We start from the raw sequence: 19,966 nt of genomic DNA, 5'->3' as shown, positions 1-19,966 counted from the left end.
TGCTTCAAAGAATCCCTTGAGCTGACAGATCTTGTCTGGTAGCAGTTTTGCAGAACTAGCATCCCCTGGGATATGTAAGTGTTAAGGAATGGTACTAACCCTTGATTCCTTGTTTGGGTTAAGCATGGTTTCTATCCGCTCACCTTTTTGTAGCAGAACCCTAAAATGCCCATAGCAACCACCGCGCCGAGGTATGCGCCGAGGTACGCGCGTCCACGGGGGAGGGGGGGTTGGGTGCGCGCAACGATCACGTTATATCTGCAGATCCAGAGTCGGCAGGTATGCACGGACACACGTGGAGGGAGGGAGGGTGCGCACAACGAGCACGTTACATCTGCACAACGAGCCAGAGTAAGTAAGTGGTACAATAACTTGTTATTTACAAAAATTAAATTTTAAGTCAAGCATCAAGAATTATTTTGCGCTTGGAACTACTATTGTAGTACTGTGGTGGGACTTGTACACTGGGGTCCAAGTACTTGATAATTATTATGGCAGTATCCTTAGCCTTCCCAAACTTGCTTTTGTCTGCTGCTGTAGAATTTTTCTTTCCCTAAAGTTATCAATTGTTTATTTATCTGTTATTTATTTGATTATTGAAACTTAGCAGTAGCGGTTGCATTTCCCACCCTAGGCTTATACTCGAGTCAATAAGTTTTTCCAGTTTTCTTAGGTAAAATTAAGTACCTCGGCTTATATTCGGTTCGGCTTATGCTCGAGTATATACGGTAATGATATCTTAGTTAGGCCCAAGAACAAGGTACTGTTTTATTATTACAGAGAAAAGGTAAATCTTTTTTAAAAGTCTAAATTATTTTCTTATAATAAAGTCAACTGGAGATGGCCTTCCCGTCATTGGGAACTTTCTGGATAATGGGTTTCCAGATAACAGATCCCATATCTGTAATAGGATCTCTGCTTCAAGAAAACCATTTTTAAGAGTTCAGGACAGAAACTGAAAGTTTCAATCTAGTCTAGTATTTCCCTGTAGACAGAGGAGCAGTCTAGCTAGAATCTCCCTCCTTAGCACTTTTTTTTTCACAAAAAGCTAGTGGGGACAAAGTATAGACAGCTTTCTTTGCAGGGGCAGAAGTGCCTTTCTATAGGCATAGCTACAGCAGGACTTACACACACCCCCCCCCCCCCCAGATTTACCTACAGAGAGTTACCACTATGTAAGTTTGGGTATTCCCCTATGTTAGAGCCAATTCCATAGGAAACATATACTGTATTAATGTATAATGGTGCTATAAACAAAGTACAGGTATGGGATCCCTTATCCGGAAACCCGTTATCCAGAAAGCTCCGAAGCTCCGAATTACGGAATGCCCATCTCCCATAGACTCCATGTTAATCAAATAATTCAGAATTTTAAAACTGATTTCCCTTTTCTCTGTAGTAATAAAACAGTACCTTGTAATTGATCCCAACTAAGATACAAATAATCCTTATTGGATGCAAAACAATCCTATTGGATTTAATTGCAGTTTTATTGATTCTTTGGTAGACTTAAGGTATGGAGATCCAAATTACGGAAAGACCCCTTATCCGGAATACCCTTGGTCCCGAGCATTCTGGATAACGGGTCCTATACCTGTACTGGCAAACATTTTCCTTACACATTTAACTTAATAACGTGCAAGAGTAATAATAATTATTTTTTTCCTTTAGAACATGCCATTTGTATACAATGGAATTGTATAGCTACCAAATTATTTTTAGTTTGACAAGAAAGTGAATAGTGTGGATTAGGTTCTGATAGTTTCTATTTCTAATTATCACCTAATAAATCATTTCTAATTCTTGTCATGAATAGCTGCAGACACTTTTTCAGTCCATTCTCTTCACTGTGTAAATCTATCCCTGAGCCCTATCTGATTTGCAAATACAGACCTTACATTATTTAAATATGAAAATCACATATTTGAGAATGTGCAAAAATTCAATACGAAAACAAAGTCTAGCCCTTCATAAAGAACCCTAAAGGACTGCTAAAAAAGACCTTTAGATTTAATTTTTCAACATGAGCCTGCCACGGATTAACAGGATTTTTATTGCTTAGTGCAATTTCCGAATTAAAGTGACTTCATTGGGAGACTATATTTTTATGTAGTGCATTACATCATATATTATTGCCTAATTCTTTACAGATTGGGCCTGCACAGGTTGCGGCTTATCTGACCTTGGGGGAAAAGTATACAACAGATATACCCTGAGGCACTTAGGGAAGCCACCAGTGGACTCTCTGTGATAAAAAAGACAATAAGCTGGCGCGATTACAGGCATGTTGCACATTCTTTCTGAAAGCTCTATCTTGTTATCAAGGTTCTAAATGGAAAACACACAAAACAGGACAGCATAAGAGGAAGCTAGAGTGGCTGCTGCATTCAAGCGATTTCAGAATTCTGTTCTGACTCTGTCTCTTACCTCGTAGCCCTTTTCCAAGAGGAACTCAGCCAAGTAAGAACCATCCTAGATGGAAAAAAAAATGAAAAATGTCAGACACAGAAAGCGAAACATCAGATAATCTGTTTTATATTATTTTGAGGAAGATTCATTACAAAAAGAGTAATAAAAGAGAAGTATTTACCCAACAATGTGCCACTCTGAAAAGCAGATACATACACACAAAACACAAGTATGGCCAAAAAAATGGACATGCTTTACTGTTAATGTCAGTCCAGATATTGATTGTCTAAGAGCATTTGTTAAAATGATTTTAGCTTGAAGTTGAAAGAAACAGATAATACTTTAGAAATGTTTAAAAGGGTTTTGAGGAAAAGGAATTCTAACCAGTTATGGATTAAAAAAAAAAATAACCCCATTTTTAAAAGACTCAGAGTTATGCTTAAAAAATGCAAAGATAGCATTTCACCATTATTATTGATAATTTTGCCCCTGTAGGACATTTTTGGTTAGAGCTATGGCAAACCTGCCCAGTGAAGCTTACGATCTAACACCCATATCATATACTGTGGTCAATTGTATCAGCAGCCAAGCAGCCTGAATGTATGTTTCTGGAATCTAGTAGGAAGCAGGACTACATTCAAAGTAGTTTCAGTGCTACAGTCGGAGCTATACCTTTGCTTGAGAACCATGATGCAAGCAAGAAATAGATAAATAAGCACTGTATGCATAAATAAAAAATGCAAAAACCTGAAAATCTTGAATTGAAAATATGGCTTGACTTTGCCAGGACAACTCCCATTGTACATAAACTCACAAGCTTTTAGATGCTGAAGTTTTACATTCAAGTTTTCTGGGGATTTTTTCCCCATAATTCGAATTCGAGAGCTTTAGAGCTGAATAATTTAAACCCTAAAAAAAATCAAACTTTCATAAATCAACCCCCCCCCCCCTTTAATGTACATTAATATTTTGAAGAGTAGTTGTTTTGTGTCAGTATCACTTTCAATATTTATAGGGGGAAAAAGGAAGTCATAACACTATGTAAAAAAAATAGTAAACATTTGTGTCAATTAATCTGCAGTTTAATCATCACTTTATTTCTTAAAAGAAAACTTTATGGAAGTGGCTCCCAAACTGTAAGACCTAAAGAAGTGAATGGTGAGGCAAATTGAACACCAGTAAAGTGGAGTACTTATGTGCAGATTAGAAAAAACTCAACCAATGCCCAACCCTAACCCACAAAACCTTAACCAGCACCTGACCCTAAGTTGCCATTTTAGCACCCACACCTAACCTGTACTGGTGTCTTCTTGCTCTGTATGCTACATCTGTGCGTACCCCTCTGGTTCCAAAACAGGAATCTTCAGGAGCAGAGTAAAAGTGTACTTCCTCAGTCTTACTTGCATACAAACCAAACCAGCAATGATCACCCCAAATTTCAACCTGGACCTCCCAGACCTGTAGGTAAGCCCCACTAAAGTTTAGCTCTGTGGGTCAATGCATGATTATAGAACTTGTATAATCATTATATAATTATAGAACTTTATTAAGGTGAGTGCTACAACCAGATTTTCATATATTTCTAGATGAATAATATGTTTATAGTGGGCAAACACTGTAGGCAAGTATGAATAAAAATGTCCAAAAAAACTTTGCTTAACAGATTCCAAATGCTGGCTGAACGGAACAGTAAACGGTAAATGTAAAGCTATATTAGGATATGTTGAAGCAATTATTTGGCTCTCACCTTTCTACCTATAAAATGACAGAGAATGGAGTTTCACTTAAAAAAATGGAGAAAAGATAAAAGCCACTGGAGTATATTAAATATATTAATTGATTTACAAGTTTCAGAATGCTCTTATGATGAAAACCGAAGAAGAAAAAAAAACTTCTCTCTGCTGTACGATAGCCGCCTGTGTAATGCAAATAATAAAACAGAGGTTGAAGTGCTAAAGACACAGGAAAAAAAGAAAGGGGGAAATAGCTGTGTGGATTTAATAAGCTGATGTGAAACAGACCTGACCAGGATTGAACCCTGTCAATAAGGTCTTGTTCTTCTCACCCAAGCTATTTCTCAGACTTTCCAACCACACTGGAACATTCTGAACTAGCAGTGGCACTCGCTTCCTCAGTACTTCCTTTCCAGCTCCATCGAGTGATAGGCCCGGGATTTGCAATGAGATGGAAACAGGCAGCAAGTGCTACTGGTGTCTGGCTGACACGCAACACAGCTGATTTACTGTCTGGCAATGTAACACACACCACGCAGATTGATTTGGAACTCCTACTGCACCCATAAGCCGCAATTTCGTTCTGGGTGTCAGTTTTCAATAAGGTACTGCAATGCAGCCATTGTCAATGCCTATAATCGCAGCATTGATTCCAGCACTGTACCTCTGCCAAGCAGCAGTAATGAAATCAAAGGAGGAGGAACATTTCAGGAGTGCTAAACATGATAAAATACACAGGTTTCTTTGTGGGGAGCTATAGCTCTTTTTGAAAAGGGTCAAGGTTATCAGCTTTAATGACCATATATGTGTGTGTGTGTGTGCGTGTGTGCATTCGTGCATGTAGGAGTGTAGGACAAACTGCAGAAATGGCAGTTAAGACTATATATTCACTTTTTTTTCATTGCATAAAAAATACATCTACTGTCTATATACATAAAATACTACCTGTCTGTTATGTGCTGCTTTAATAGTAAAGTATGTGATCTATTATCTGGAATGGTTGGTTTAACGGATAAAGGGGTTGTCTGTAATTCGGATCACTATACATTAGTCTACTAAAAACATTTAAACATTAAACCCAAAGAATGTTTTGAAGCAGTATGGATTTATGCAGCTTAGTTACAGTCAAGTACAAGCTACTGTTTTATTAAAGGAGAAGGAAAGGCTAATAAAGAGTTAATCTCAAGCTTCAGTTCTCTCAATAGTGTCCTTAAGTCTCCCCGTATTTCTCCCGTTTAGATGATCAGAAGCCTCATAGAGGGAAAAAAAACACTGAGCTCTGTAAAGAAAGTTCCCATAATGCCACGCTCCTGCACCAAGACCAAGACTGGTGTACATGCGCAGTTTGTAAGACTATGAGGAAGCTTCCTGCTGATTGGCTAAGGTCACACATTCCTAAGGGGGAAGGGGGGGAGTTCTCAGCATTCTTGGGGGAGGAGGGAGCAGGAGAGGTGAGAGAGAGGAGAGTGCTGTGTGTCTCTGGCACAGGGAAACAAAAAGACAACAAATTCTGTTTCTTTTGACAGAGAATTCAGTGCAGCATTTCTGTGAGTGGTTATGGCTGTATTTACATAGACCTTTCTGATAAAGCTTACTTATTTTTTATCTTTCCTTCTCCTTTAATACAAAGGAAAAAGAGAAGAATTTTAAAGAAAATAAATAAATTAGGATTATTTGTTTAAAATGGACTCTATGGGAAACATTTGATTAAACTCCTTTAACAGTAAATTCGAGCAGATGCCTTATTATTATTATTAATTATTAATAAGTACAGGCATGAAATCCTTCATCAGGAAACCTGTTATCTAGAAAGCTCTGGGAAAGTCATCTCCTATAGACATCATTTTAATTAAATAATTTACATTTTTAAAAAGTATTTTTTTCTCTGTAATAATAAAACAGTACCGTGTACTTGACCTATATAAATTATATAATTAATCCTTACTGAAGGCAAACAAGTCCTATTGGGTTTATTTAATATTTAAGTTATTTTTTAGTAGACTAAGCATGTTGATCCAAATTACAGAAGGATCCATTATCTGAAAAAAAACCCAGGTCCCAAGCATTCTGGTATAACAGGTTCCATACCTTTACTCATAAAGCACCAACATATTCCACAGTGTTGTACAATGGAAGAGTTACCATATAACTTACATATCAATTACATACAAATATTGACCTTTAAAGGGCATGAAAAAGCAATGCTAATTTGAGTTTGCAATCTAAAAGACATATCTTTCAAAATACAAAATCCTTCACCCATTTCTGAAGTTCTTTGACAGTTCTTCTTTATACAAAATGAACAATGCTTTCCTTAAATAATATTGCCTTAATTCAGCAGATATATATGTCTTGCGAGTGTATTTAAAATTAAACTATATGTATCCTTTGAATAACAGGTATTGTCGTGAATGCTTTCAAGCTGTTGCTGAACTACAGCTTCCAACATCCCAAGGACAACCATAGTAATTAAAAAGTAAAGTAACAAATTTACATAAAACCATTATTCTCTACCCTGTCTAAATATTTTAAAGATATATAAATATAAAATTCTAATAAACTGTGATAAAATTACCCACCACACTATAATATTATTTAGAATTTTCCTCAAAGTCTTAGTTTTTTAAATAACTAACTTGCTCCATGTCCCGGAAACTGCAGAAAAGACTGAAGAAACCTCCCAGTCTCATTTGGTCTTTCAACTGAGAGGTTAAGAAGTATTTTTGATCATGTTAATAACAGTGTTAGAGCCAAACATCATACTGTAGTGCCCTTGTTTAAAGTCATGCACTATGCCAGAAAAAGAAATTACTTCACAACTTTATTTTCAGAAAGCTGACATTTAAGTGATTTTGCACAGCAAGAATACCACTGAAAAAGGAACTTTATTGCTAAAAGGTATACATTAGGCAATTTGTTTCAGCGAATGCCCATAAAATAAACCTGAGGGGAAAACCGTTCTTTTAATTGTGCTGTAAATCTTCCACATGCATCACATACCGTATAGAGTGTGTGCACTACAATTTTCTGTGCCTCAGGAGAAGGGATAAAACTTTATACAGCTCTAAATGCTGGGCATGGTGTGGTGCTGAAACCTTCTAACAGAACAATTCACAAATCATTTAGCACCCAAAATCCAAACGTATACATGAAATGGCTAAGAATAGCAGCAGAACTGGCTGAAAAAATGCTACGGGTATTGTATCATATATAAGCTAATTCACTATAGAAAGCCAAGGATATAAAGCTGGCCATACACGCACCGATAATATCGTACCAAACCTCGTTTCGGTAGACTCGCCGATCGGGCCAGTTAAAAAATTTTGATCGGGCGCCATAGAAGGCGCCTGACCAAAATCTGCCTTCAGCGCTGAATCGGCAGAAGGATGTAGAAATCCTATTGTTTCTACCTCCTTATCTGCCGTTTCAGCCCTGAACGGTTTGTGGCTGATTGTAAGATCGCAAATCGCCACGTGTGTGGCCACCTTTAGGAGGACCTCATTTACAAACAATTCAATAGCTCCACGTGAACACAGGTTGTACTTTTTACCACCATTCAGAGGTCAGCTTTTGGACTAAAGTTCCCCCATTTGACGAAGGCTTATATTATGATTTAACAATCATGCAGTATTACTTGTGGTGTGTTAAAGCGGACCTGTCACCCTAAGAAATAAGTCCAAATTATTTTCTATATTGTTAGTTGAGCAAAATAAACTTTACTTACTCTATATAAATAATATAAATCTTGTTTCCTTCCGTCTTGGAATTACTCAATCAAAGCAAGCAGGCAGGCACCATTTTGTGGACACTGTTATTAAGGCAAGCTTTGTATCATGCCAAAATCTTGTTTATGTGATAGAATGGGGGACCTGATGCCCATGCACTGGCTACACAGTTAGATAAGGAGGAGGGAGGGGAGAAGTGAGATGTGCAGTGACATCTAGGAAGTGCTGAATGGAAAGCTAAAGTTACTGTCTGCCCCGCCTCTATGCCTAAGGCATAGAGGCGGGGCAAGCAATATATGATTGACAGCTGTGATTTTTAAATGCCTTTATAATGGGTTTGGATGTGTTAATATAAAAATGAATTTGGGTTTCATGTTTAATTTGAAAAGGACTTTTATTATACAGATTTTCATGTCTGGGTGACAGGTCCACTTTAAATGGCCACTGTACTAAAGTGGAACTTATATCCAGACATTTACTAACAAAGTTTAAGCTTTGCATTCTACACATGATGGCTGTGCTCTCAGCACAAAGGAACTCTGTGCTTAACACTTGACTAATGTAGGCTCTGGATGCACCTTGTACTCGCAGGTGCTTCTAAGGAAATGCGCACATCCTGTTTTCCCCATAATGGATGGTAAATGTGCCTTCCAGCACAAGTTTAAAGTTTGACAGGTGCAAAGACTTCCATCAGAATGCACATGAAAGAGAAAGGGGACTTTTAAGCAAAAAAAAACCAAAAACATTTTGCCAGATTTCTGTACTATGCAACTTGCAAAAAAAAGTCCTATAGGTACAGTAAAGGAGACATATAATCTTATTGTACTTATTCTTTACTGTTTATAAATAAACATACTGGTTTTTGTAGGTACCATGCAGGCTGCACTTTTTTGCACTTTGCCTACTGAGTTTGGCAAATGGCTGCAGGTCTCTGTGTCTGCTTTGGAGCCCAGAGACCTTCCCTACAGCTTTGGGACCCAGAGCTAACTGTGTTAGTCATATCAGGATGAAAGAAAGCAAGGTGGAATGGAATGTAGGTTTCATTCAGCTGCGAAAGGCAGGGACCTGTCCTTACCGCCAGATTTTTCATCCGGCGCTCAGTGCAGAACACAAGGGGGCACAAGTGCTCCCAAAATAGTGTGCTCTTGCACCCTTTAGAGCAGGGCTATCCAACTGGTGACCCCCCTCTGTGTGGCCCCCCACCTGTCTGGCTGCTTTGATGGCTTACCTTTGTGTAAGCTTTAAATGGTATCAGTACTGAGTACTGGCCCCCTGCATTGCTCACACCTCAGATTCAGGCTGTAATCCCCCTGTATTGTTTAATCATGTAATCCCCTGTACTGTTCACACCATTTAATGCCTTCATTGTTTTCCCCCTGCATTGTTCACACCTCAGGCTCAGGCTGTAATCACCCACATTGTTCACCTGTTCACACCTCAGACATTCCCTCTGACATATCCAGCATTGTGTCTCTGTATGCTGCCTGTGTGTGCCATAGGGCAGGCATAGTGTGGCACACATAGGCAGGGGAGGGCAGGAATAGTATGGCACACATAGGCAGGGGAGGGCAAGCATAGTATGGCCCACATAGGCAGGGGAGGGCAGGCATAGTATAGCACACATAGGCAGGGGAGGGCAGGCATAGTATGGCACACACTTATTAGATTTGCAGTAAGTACTTAAAAAGAATGCCTTTAGACTTACTTTTAATTTATATTAACCTTTCATTGTCCTTTAACAGCAGTTGAAATTAAATGCAGTAATGAGAATAATTGCAAACCAGAGCAATACCAGTCAGTATATAAATCAGAACTAAAGACATGGTCTTGGCTCTCTGATCTTATGCAAAATAATACAAGATACTTTCTTGGAGTCCACAACTCACAAAAAAGTAATGATCCCAATTGTTGTAAATTTCCTATTTTAGTTGCTGTTAGTTGGTAATCTAGAAACCTTGAGTTGAGCTCCCTATCTGGTTTGGTGGCATATAAGAATCAAAAGTAGCTGCAAATAGTGGCGGTAATGTTTCATACTTTGTGCCGCAGTTTTAGAAGTCTTTTGCTACACATGGTTTGAGTCAACAGATGCAACCGCAGGAATTCTTAACAAAGGTGGGTCCCCATACTGTTTAGGGTGGGTCTCCATGATACTACTGTATACATTAAAATTATCTTCTACAATTAAAAAAACCCATTTGTCAAAGCATATAAAGCATTTTTTAAAGCTTGTTCCATGACTACATTTGGTCCCTAAAATGGTTAAGAAACACTGCTTTGATACTAGTTCATGTGCCAAAGATAATAAGTATATATAGTAAGTTGCAAATTAAATATGAAACCCACCAAATTTTGTATTCTATTTAAACATCCATACCTTTTACAAATGTATTTAAATTCTGAGCTGTCAATCATATATTGCTTGCCCTGCCTCCTCTCATTGCCCCTCCCTCCACACTGTCTTTAATTGTGTAGCCTGTGCATGGGCATGGACAATGGTTCCTCATTCTGGTGCATACACACGATTTTGGGGTGATACAAAACATGACAATAATAGTTACAACAAAATGGTGCCTACCTGCTTAATGTGATTGCGAATTCCAAGAAGGAAACAAGATTTAAATAATTTATATAGCGTGAGGTTTATTTTGCTTAACTAATATGATAGAAAGGATCTAAAATAATTTCTTAAAATGGTCTAAAGCAGGCCACAATAAATAGATTATTGGGCCATTTAAGGACCAATCGCATTGTTAATTATAGGAAACATCTGGTCAGTCAGTGGGAGCCAATCTCTGTCTAAACTTATTTTCTTTTGTCTGCACTGTTGTGTGTTAATTTTAACATTTTGGATTTTATTTCTAATCAACAAAGAGAAAGACTTGCGTTCACAGGAGATGACTACTGAAAGTGAGAAATGAGGTCCAACCTGATGAATCAAAAAGGCTCAATGCAAGCTGCTGTCAGACTGCATAATTTTTACATGTCTAAGCATAGAAAAAGTAATTAGAAATGTTATTCTTTTAAAATCAATCTAGTCAGATGACAGCCAATATGATTGAAATATAACATTTGCAGGAATATGGAGGCCTTAAAACAATTAGGATCTGTGTGCTTGTTATTTAAATACTTAACCTATGGATATTCTTTAATATATGTATATTTTAAGTTGCTGTTTTTATTTTTTAATTGATTTGCATATGTTAAGTAAGTGGTGAAATAACAGAGATGACTTCATCTACACATCTGAATGCCAGCTCAGCCATATCCATGTAGTTGTGCATAAGACAGAGCGCAAACTACTGAAAGGAAAGAAAGGGGATCACCTGTTCCACACAAAATCAGCTCACACAACACTAAATAATCAGAAACAGTAACAAATCTTATTAGGTTTCAGGTCAGCAATCACGCAGCTCTCTCTGGGGCCTGCTACCTGGAGAATGTCTTTCACACTGAAAATGAAGGTAATCAGTAGCAAGATGACTCCAGGAGACTGGTTACCCCAAACAGCTACTGAGGTCTCAGGGATAACCAGACAGGTCTCAAGCACTCCCACGAGAAAGAGCAAACAGTAGTCAGACATCTGCAGAATTATATTTATAGAAATGTTAAAAAGGTCTTTGTGACTCCTCCAGTCCACAAATTTCCACTGCCAAACTAGATTCTTATGCTGGAAAACAATTTTCCAGACATCTTTTGCTTTATATCCCAGCTTGCTCACTGGAAGCTGGCACTTCATTTTTAGGTCGATCCAGATTACAGTGTATATTTCTATATGTAACATGTGCAGATTATATTAATGTTTCAGAATTTCAGTTAAAAGCCTAAGCCAACGGTTGGCGTAAATCCCTCTTTACCAAGATTCGGATTTCATGTTACCAGTGCAAGACCCACCTCAATGTTCATATAAAAAGCATAAAAGCATGGAATACTCATTTTAGATTATTGTAGTCTGTACTTTGAGTTTACTGCTAAGCACAGCTAAAGCATGAGCCAAAAGGGGTAGCAATTCAAAACTGCTGAACACTGCTTGGTTGACATTTATGGCACCAGTTTCCTATCACTTTACCCTTATTCAGTCTGCCTTTTTCAATCTCTTCTTGCTTTTACAGTTGATTGGCATACATGCCTAATACAATACAACCCAAATTAAATAGACCTCTTTTTTAACCTCAACCTGCTACTCATAAACAGATCATCTGTATTTCCAAAATTTGAATCATCATACCTTAACTCTACTATTAAAACACTAAAAAAAAAACACTGACATGGATTTTTGCTTTGTTACAAGGCAATGTTTTATTTTTAAAGAGAAAAAGGAAGTCATTGAATTAGAATTGTTTTATCTAAATGTATTGTATCAGAAATAACATTCATGTATTTTGGAGGTTTTTGAACAACAGATCCTATACCTGTACCAAGATTGCACTAATTGTTTAAAATTAAAATATCTGGGAGCACTGTAATTGCATATTACATTTCAGTTATAAATCAACAATAGTGTTGTGCAGGGCAAAATAAGTAATGTGAAAAAGTTATTAAAATTACAAGCTCAGTGACAAAGAATAATGCTGTAACAGTAGTATTTGATGTAACTGCAAGGTCTTACTGTTGCTTGATTTGTTTGCAGTCTCCAGATGCTGCTTTCCTCTGATTATAACAAGGGACAGGAAAGTGCATGCTGCTAAGGAACTATTACCAGTTCAAATCTTTTACTCTATTTTGGCATTTGATAAAGGGGCCCAAATCCTGGAAGATTTCCAGAAAAGACTTGAACTTCCATAGTCTGTAGCTGAAAATAATCAAAAAGATGGGTGGATGTCCTGTGTTACAAAACCTTACCGACCTTTGCTCTTAACTTATGCTGGACAGCCCCTTGAAAATGTCTCCCTTAGCATTTGAAAGGAAGCATCTTACTTCCTCAATTCCAAGAGATCCTAATTTGACTTTTTAACCTACCTGAGTCCCAAGTGACAGCAGAACATTTTCTCACTCCTTAAGTGCTAAAAATGAAAGAACACTTATTGAACAGAAGGAATTTGGAAAGCTGTTTCCTACTTTACTATTTTTCAGTTAATTTAACACTCAAGGCTAAATCTGAGGAATTCACATAATACATAGTTAATTTATCATATCCAACCATTAAAATGGGTTGCAGTTCCATGACCATATACATTTTATACAGGTAATATTACACAGGGCCTGGAACTCCAAGGTGACTTCTAATATTCTCATATTTTACAACAGGGGGTGTATTGTTTATTATAATACACAAGCACCAGTGAGTCATGTGACATAAATTACCTCACTAAGCTGCAATTATACCTGATGACATCACTAAATCAATTTATATAATGAAAATAGTGGATACAGGTGAATATCCTGTAAATGATATCTACAGTATATAAATGGTGCTTAGTGATGTTATCAATTATAATGCAATGCTTATTGTAAATTATAAGGATATTATAAATCACCAAGGAGTTCCATGGCCACGTGAAAGCATAAGACAAAGGGTTGAGTACTTTTATACAGATCATGGAACTCCAAGGTAACTTCTAATATTTTACAACAGGGTGCATTCAAGTTCCAATAGTCATGTGACAGAAACTACATCACTAAGCATCGATTAGAACTACTGACATCACTAAGCACCGTTTATAAGGATATCATTTACAGGCTATACGCAGACCCACTTCTTCCAGTGGTCAAAGCTAGAAACTACAGTAGTCAGTTGCAGACACTCCCAGGAAGCTCATGAGGGCAATTTAAGTTCTTTGTTGTAATCAGATTTGAGTGTTTCCTGCTGCACCCCACCCCCATTACAATTGAACCAGCACACACACTCACTCTCTCTCTCTCTCATACATGGCGACTTGGGACTGTAGGCGGCGCATGCACACACAGCAAGAGCGTCAGGTTGCCATTGCGACGAAGCGACCGGAGAACTCTGTGACATGCAGACCCAGCAGGTGGGGGGAGCGGCGGAGGGTTTGTGGCAGGAGCGGGGGGTTTGTGGCAGGAACGGGAAGCTGGGGGGGGTTTGTGGCAGGAGCGGGGATCGGAGGGGGGGCTGGCTTGAGCTTTTCAGGAATTGCCATCAGAGGCAGATATTGTTCTGATTTCAATGTGTTAAAACCCAGATAGACAATTTCGAACCAAACAGCCCTTTACCTTATAACCTATAATGCTACACACCTTTCCATACAATTAAATACCTTTCCACAGGACAGCCTTCCTGTGGAAAGTAAGCTCCAATAGGTGAACTGAACTACTGGAATGGATCACCTGATCCACTTTTTCTTCCAGTACCCTATAGCTTCCAGAGCCAGACAGCAAAACCCTTTAAAAAGAGAAAACATTCTCTGTTTATCAACTTCTCCCTTAAAGCCTACATCTCCCACTATGGAGAACTTAAAGGGAAAACTCACCTCTTCTCTCATTTGTTGGGTCACTCTACCACAACTCATATACTTATTCCACAACTGACATTACTCATTTATTCTTCCTCATGTTTCCTTTGTGCCGAGTTAAAAAATGGCCAATCTACAAACACTTACTTATGCTTCATGCGATACCTCAGCGTTTGTATGTAAAAACTAGTAATTGACTCTACAATTGCCCTGATGCGCGTTTTGCCAGAGGCTTTCTCAAAAAGCATTCAATCAAATTACCTGTGTAACGAGCACAATAACTTTAGTTCACTTTGTAGCCAATTACGTATGCACTGAATCTATCCACTATTTTGGGATTTGTCCAAACCCTGAAAGATTCAGCCAAATATCGAATTGAATCCGAACCCTAATTTGCATATGAAAACTAGGCCATGGAAGCTTTTAAGCAGCGAGCAATGAAAAACTTTGGTGTTAATGTGATGAAAAGTCAGGTGATTATAAGAATTGGGATTCGATTCGGCCGAATCCTGCTGAAAAAGGCAGAATTTTGGCCGAATCCCAAACCGAATCCTGGATTTGGTGCATACCTATAGTTGATGCAGCGTAAGCACCTTATAAAGTTGACTATGAGGCTTCTTGGTATCCCTTTTATACAAAATTGAGAAGGGAGGCTGTAAATGATTCTGTTATCTTTACCAAAGTCCTTTTAGTGAAAAGAATAAAACTCAGAGATGAGAAGCTTCTAATAAGCTTATGTCATGGCACACAACTAGGGTGCAGAGACAAACACAGGCAACAATGGGGCCCTGTACCTAAAGCACTAACTATAGAGTAAGGACAGGGCTGACCTGTGCCTGCCAATGCTGTGCTCTCCTGCTCACATTTAATTATATTTATTTGCTGCAAAGGTGCATAGAGCAGCCAGTCCCCAGGCAGAAATGCTCTGTGCATAAGCAATAAAAGGAGTGCTCTTGTACTTTTCCCTGGTGGCTACTTAATGACCCCTATAGGGTTAAGAAAAAGTAACTGATATTGTATATACATGTCTAACAATAGAAGGGATTTGCCTTTAAAAGTTGCATTTTGTACTGCTTTAATAGAAATTTCCCACAAACCTTACTAGCATCCAGTTAAACCACTTTTGGCTGGCTGCTTTCCTCAGCTATGCAAGATACTTGGGGAAACTGCATTTTGCACTGCAGAATAACAGCCCATCTCGATCTGTTGGATGGACAGTCAGCACCTAGACAGGCGATGAGAAAACTATCATACAAGTGAGCACATGGGCCAGGGGCCCAGACCACAGGGTCTGCTGAATGGTAAGCAATACATCCTGGGTTAAAGTTAGGTTTATATATGTATACATATTTCTGTTAATATATGAATATGTATATGTTTGTTTAATTAGATATAAGGACAGACAAACAAGGGTTGTGTGATACACTGCACTGAAGGGTTAAACTTGATGCACAACTGTCCTTTTTTAATCCAAAATTAACTATATACCATATGTATCATTACTTGAAATCTAATATCCCTCCTGGAGAGATACTTTGATTATATAGCTTGTGTTTATTAATGGAATAAATAATTGGAATTCCACGTGAAAGACCAATACAAAGTGGTGTACACGTGAGAAGTGGAACAAAAATCATACATGATTCCAAACATTTTTTACAAATAAATAACCGCAAAGTGAAGTGTGCGTAATTATTCAGCCCCCTTTGGTCTGAGTGCAGTCAGTTGCCCATAGACATTACCTGATGAGTGCTAATGACTAAATAGAGTGCCCCTGTGTGTAATCTAATGTCAGTACAAATACAGCTTCTCTGTGACGGCCTCAGAGGTTGTCTAAGAGAATATTGGGAGCAACAACACCATGAAGTCCAAAGAACACACCAGACAGGTCAGGGATAAAGTTATTGAGAAATTTAAAGCAGGCTTAGGCTACAAAAAGATTTCCAAAGCCTTGAACATCCCACGGAGCACTGTTCAAGCGATCATTCAGAAATGGAAGGAGTATGGCACAACTGTAAACCTACCAAGACAAGGCCGTCCACCTAAACTCACAGGCCGAACAAGGAGAGCGCTGATCAGAAATGCAGCCAAGAGGCCCATGATGACTCTGGACGAGCTGCAGAGATCTACAGCTCAGATGGGGGAATCTGTCCATAGGACAACTATTAGTCGTGCACTGCACAAAGTTGGCCTTTATGGAAGAGTGGCAAGAAGAAAGCCATTGTTAACAGAAAACCATAAGAAGTCCCGTTTGCAGTTTGCCACAAGCCATTTGGGGGACACAGCAAACATGTGGAAGAAGGTGCTCTGGTCAGATGAGACCAAAATGGAACTTTGTAGCCAAAATGCAAAACGCTATGTGTGGCGGAAAACTAACGCTGCACATCACTCTGAACACACCATCCCCACTGTCAAATATGGGGGGCAGCATCATGCTCTGGGGGTGCTTCTCTTCAGCAGGGACAGGGAAGCTGGTCAGAGTTGATGGGAAGATGGATGGAGCCAAATACAGGGCAATCTTGGAAGAAAACCTCTTGGAGTCTGCAAAAGACTTGAGACTGGGGCGGAGGTTCACCTTCCAGCAGGACAATGACCCTAAACATAAAGCCAGGGCAACAATGGAATGGTTTAAAACAAAACATATCCATGTGTTAGAATGGCCCAGTCAAAGTCCAGATCTAAATCCAATCGAGAATCTGTGGCAAGATCTGAAAACTGCTGTTCACAAACGCTGTCCATCTAATCTGACTGAGCTGGAGCTGTTTTGCAAAGAAGAATGGGCAAGGATTTCAGTCTGTAGATGTGCAAAGCTGGTAGAGACATACCCTAAAAGACTGGCAGCTGTAATTGCAGCAAAAGGTGCTTCTACAAAGTATTGACTCAGGGGGCTGAATAATTACGCACACCCCACTTTGCAGTTATTTATTTGTAAAAAATGTTTGGAATCATGTATGATTTTCGTTCCACTTCTCACGTGTACACCACTTTGTATTAGTCTTTCACGTGTAATTCCAATAAAATTGATTTATGTTTGTGGCTGTAATGTGACAAAATGTGGAAAAGTTCAAGGGGGCCGAATACTTTTGCAAGCCATTGTATATATATATACAGGTATGGGATCCCTTATTCGGAAACCCGATATCCAGAAAGCTCCGAATTACGGAAAGCCTGTCTCCCATAGACTCTATTATAAGCAAATAATTCAGATTTTAAAAATTGATTTCCTTTTTCTCTGTAAAAATAAAACAGTGCTTTGTATTTGATCCAAACTAAGATATAATTAATCCTTACTGGATGCAAAATAATCCTATTGAGTTTAATTAATGTTTTATTGATTTTTTAATAGACTTGAGGTATGAAGATCCAAATTATGGAAAGACCCCTTATCCGGAATACCCTTGGTCCCGGGCATTCTGGATAATGGGTCCTATACCTGTACTACAAATCTAAATACTCAAGCAAGAAAATTTACATTTTCATTTATAAAGCACAATCACAAAGTTTCATTCAGTTCGTTTTAAGGCATAAATATCTATTAGCACTTTATGGAGAAAGAATGTTAGAAGGCTTTTAGTCTCTCCAATTCCTTTTCCTTCCCTCCTACTTCCCCCTGTAGTAGCTGTAATTTTAAATACATGGCAGAGCTACAATCCACATTTGGCCGGCCTTGCCCTAAAATTAAGCTACTATGGAAAAAGGTCTGAAATATAATCAGCTATGTTATTAAGTTTCACTTACTGTTCAATCCCTGAGTGATACTTAATAAATCAGTGCCAGGTGTAGGTCGATATGCTGTCATGGATTTAACCACACATAATACTTCAGTTACTAATTGTGATAGAGCTAGGGCTTTGAATAAACCAAGTCTCCTTACATTGTGCTCACTTAAAAAGAAAGTCTAGCAACTGATGGTGATGACAAATAAGCCTAAGACAGCCGTTCCCCAAACCTTCCTTAGCAATGCACCACCAAAACATATGAGAATCGATTATATCAATGTGTAATTTTTCCAGTACTTCCAGTAACATAAAAACAACCCGGAAACCAGTTCTTGTGATGCAGATAATACAATTGTATGTTTTCCCATCATGTTCAGTCTTGCAATCTCACACAGCTCCTAAGCAAGTCCTGAATAGTATAACATAGAAAGGCTGAGGCTAATATTAGTAAAATGAGGTTTGGTTAACAGGTTTACAAAACATCAAACTGTGAAATCCATAAGAAGGCTTAGCAGTTTAATATTTTTTTCAGAGTTATTTAATCTGTGTTAATTCGGCAGAATGCATTTTACTGCTTCTAAGCAACTTTCCAATATATTTAAAGGGGTAGTGACACCTTACAATTTTAACAGGAAGTTGTTACTATGGCTATATAACCCTAGTGCTCAATTATTAATGGAGGTGCCTCCTGCCTCCCCCAGCTCACTGATTATTAAGCTAGGTCACTCTTTGACACAATTGGAGTTAAGTTGCATTTGGAGGGCACGGCAATGTTCTGAAAGGCGGGGCACAGTTTATGTTTGTCAAAACAATGTCCCGCCACCAAGCACACTTACAATGCTGTTCTTCTTCAATCCAGACAACAACACAGCTTAGTAACTGGTGACCTGGCAAGGCAAGTGACTTGTTCCCCTTAAAAGCTGGAATGTGTCACTATGCCTTCCTGGTCTGCACCTACTTGGTGAATCGTAATTCTTTATGGATGGCAGTTTTTGTCAGGTGCATATTTTTAACGCTATTCCAGCTTTCATCGATAGCTAAGCTGTATATATATATATCATCATACATAAATCTTAATAAAACATACACATGATACCACATTTATAAATGTACTTGTTAAAAAAAAATTGGGCAGAGTTTGTAAAGATTTCAGGGTTGCAGTACTCTTTTGCACAGAAGGTCTACACAGTAAATTAATTTGAGTTCTGCCAAAGAATACAGTGTTGCCTGCATTCAGCAGTGCTATGTTAATTTGGGTCGGAGGGGCACATGGGCTTTTGTGTAAATTACCCCTTATCTTTCTGTAGACCTTTCTTTAAAGGAGAAGGAAAGGCTAAACCACTTGCCTGAAACAACCGGCCGGTGAAAAAGACTTCACTGGCACTGCACTAGCCGGGATATATATTATCCTGGACATGGTGCAGAGTAGAGCCCATCATTTTCCGCATTGGCTTGGGGAAAAACTAACAAAGCACCATACCGCTTACCTCTCACCAGACATCACTTGGCAGAACTAGGATTTTACGCTACTGTAAATATGCAAGCTTAAATTTGGGCCAGGGAAAGGTAAGATGGCAACATAGAGCAGTGTTAGTTTTTTCCTCTGGCTCATGCATTTTTTCCTAAAAAGAAAAAATTATAGGATTAAAAAAAAATGTAGCAATTAAATTGAGATATTAACCTGTACAACCTTGCTTGTGGTTATCTTATGTTGGATGCGCCTCATTTTCCAGCCCATACCTTGTGTTTATTAATATGGTAGTCATGTAAGCACTTGTGAGTGTCCTTTTATTAAATAATTTGATTACTGAAACTTAGCAGTAGCGGCTGCATTTCCCATCCTAGGCTTTTACTTGAGTCAATAAGTTTTTTCAGTTTTCTTACGTAAAATTAGGTACCTCGGCTTATATTCGGATCGGCTTATACTCGAGTATATACGGTAAGTAGGTTTTATCAGAAAGGTCAATGTA

The 19,966-nt window shown here is 38.4% G+C and overlaps 1 protein-coding gene across 1 annotated transcript in view; it reads right to left on the bottom strand.

The window, feature by feature from the left end:
* The window catches only part of gmds (GDP-mannose 4,6-dehydratase), a 363,184-nt gene that overhangs the window by 303,041 nt on the left and 40,177 nt on the right, over window positions 1–19,966 (bottom strand). Inside the window, 1 exon segment of the mRNA NM_001037253.1 lies at window positions 2,428–2,472. Coding sequence (NP_001032330.1) covers window positions 2,428–2,472 — 45 coding nt within the window.

Source organism: Xenopus tropicalis, chromosome 6, assembly GCF_000004195.4.
Source record: "Xenopus tropicalis strain Nigerian chromosome 6, UCB_Xtro_10.0, whole genome shotgun sequence".
Lineage (NCBI taxonomy): Eukaryota > Metazoa > Chordata > Amphibia > Anura > Pipidae > Xenopus > Xenopus tropicalis.
Note: the sequence above shows the minus strand (reverse complement) of the source record. Positions and strands in the feature narration are given on the sequence as shown.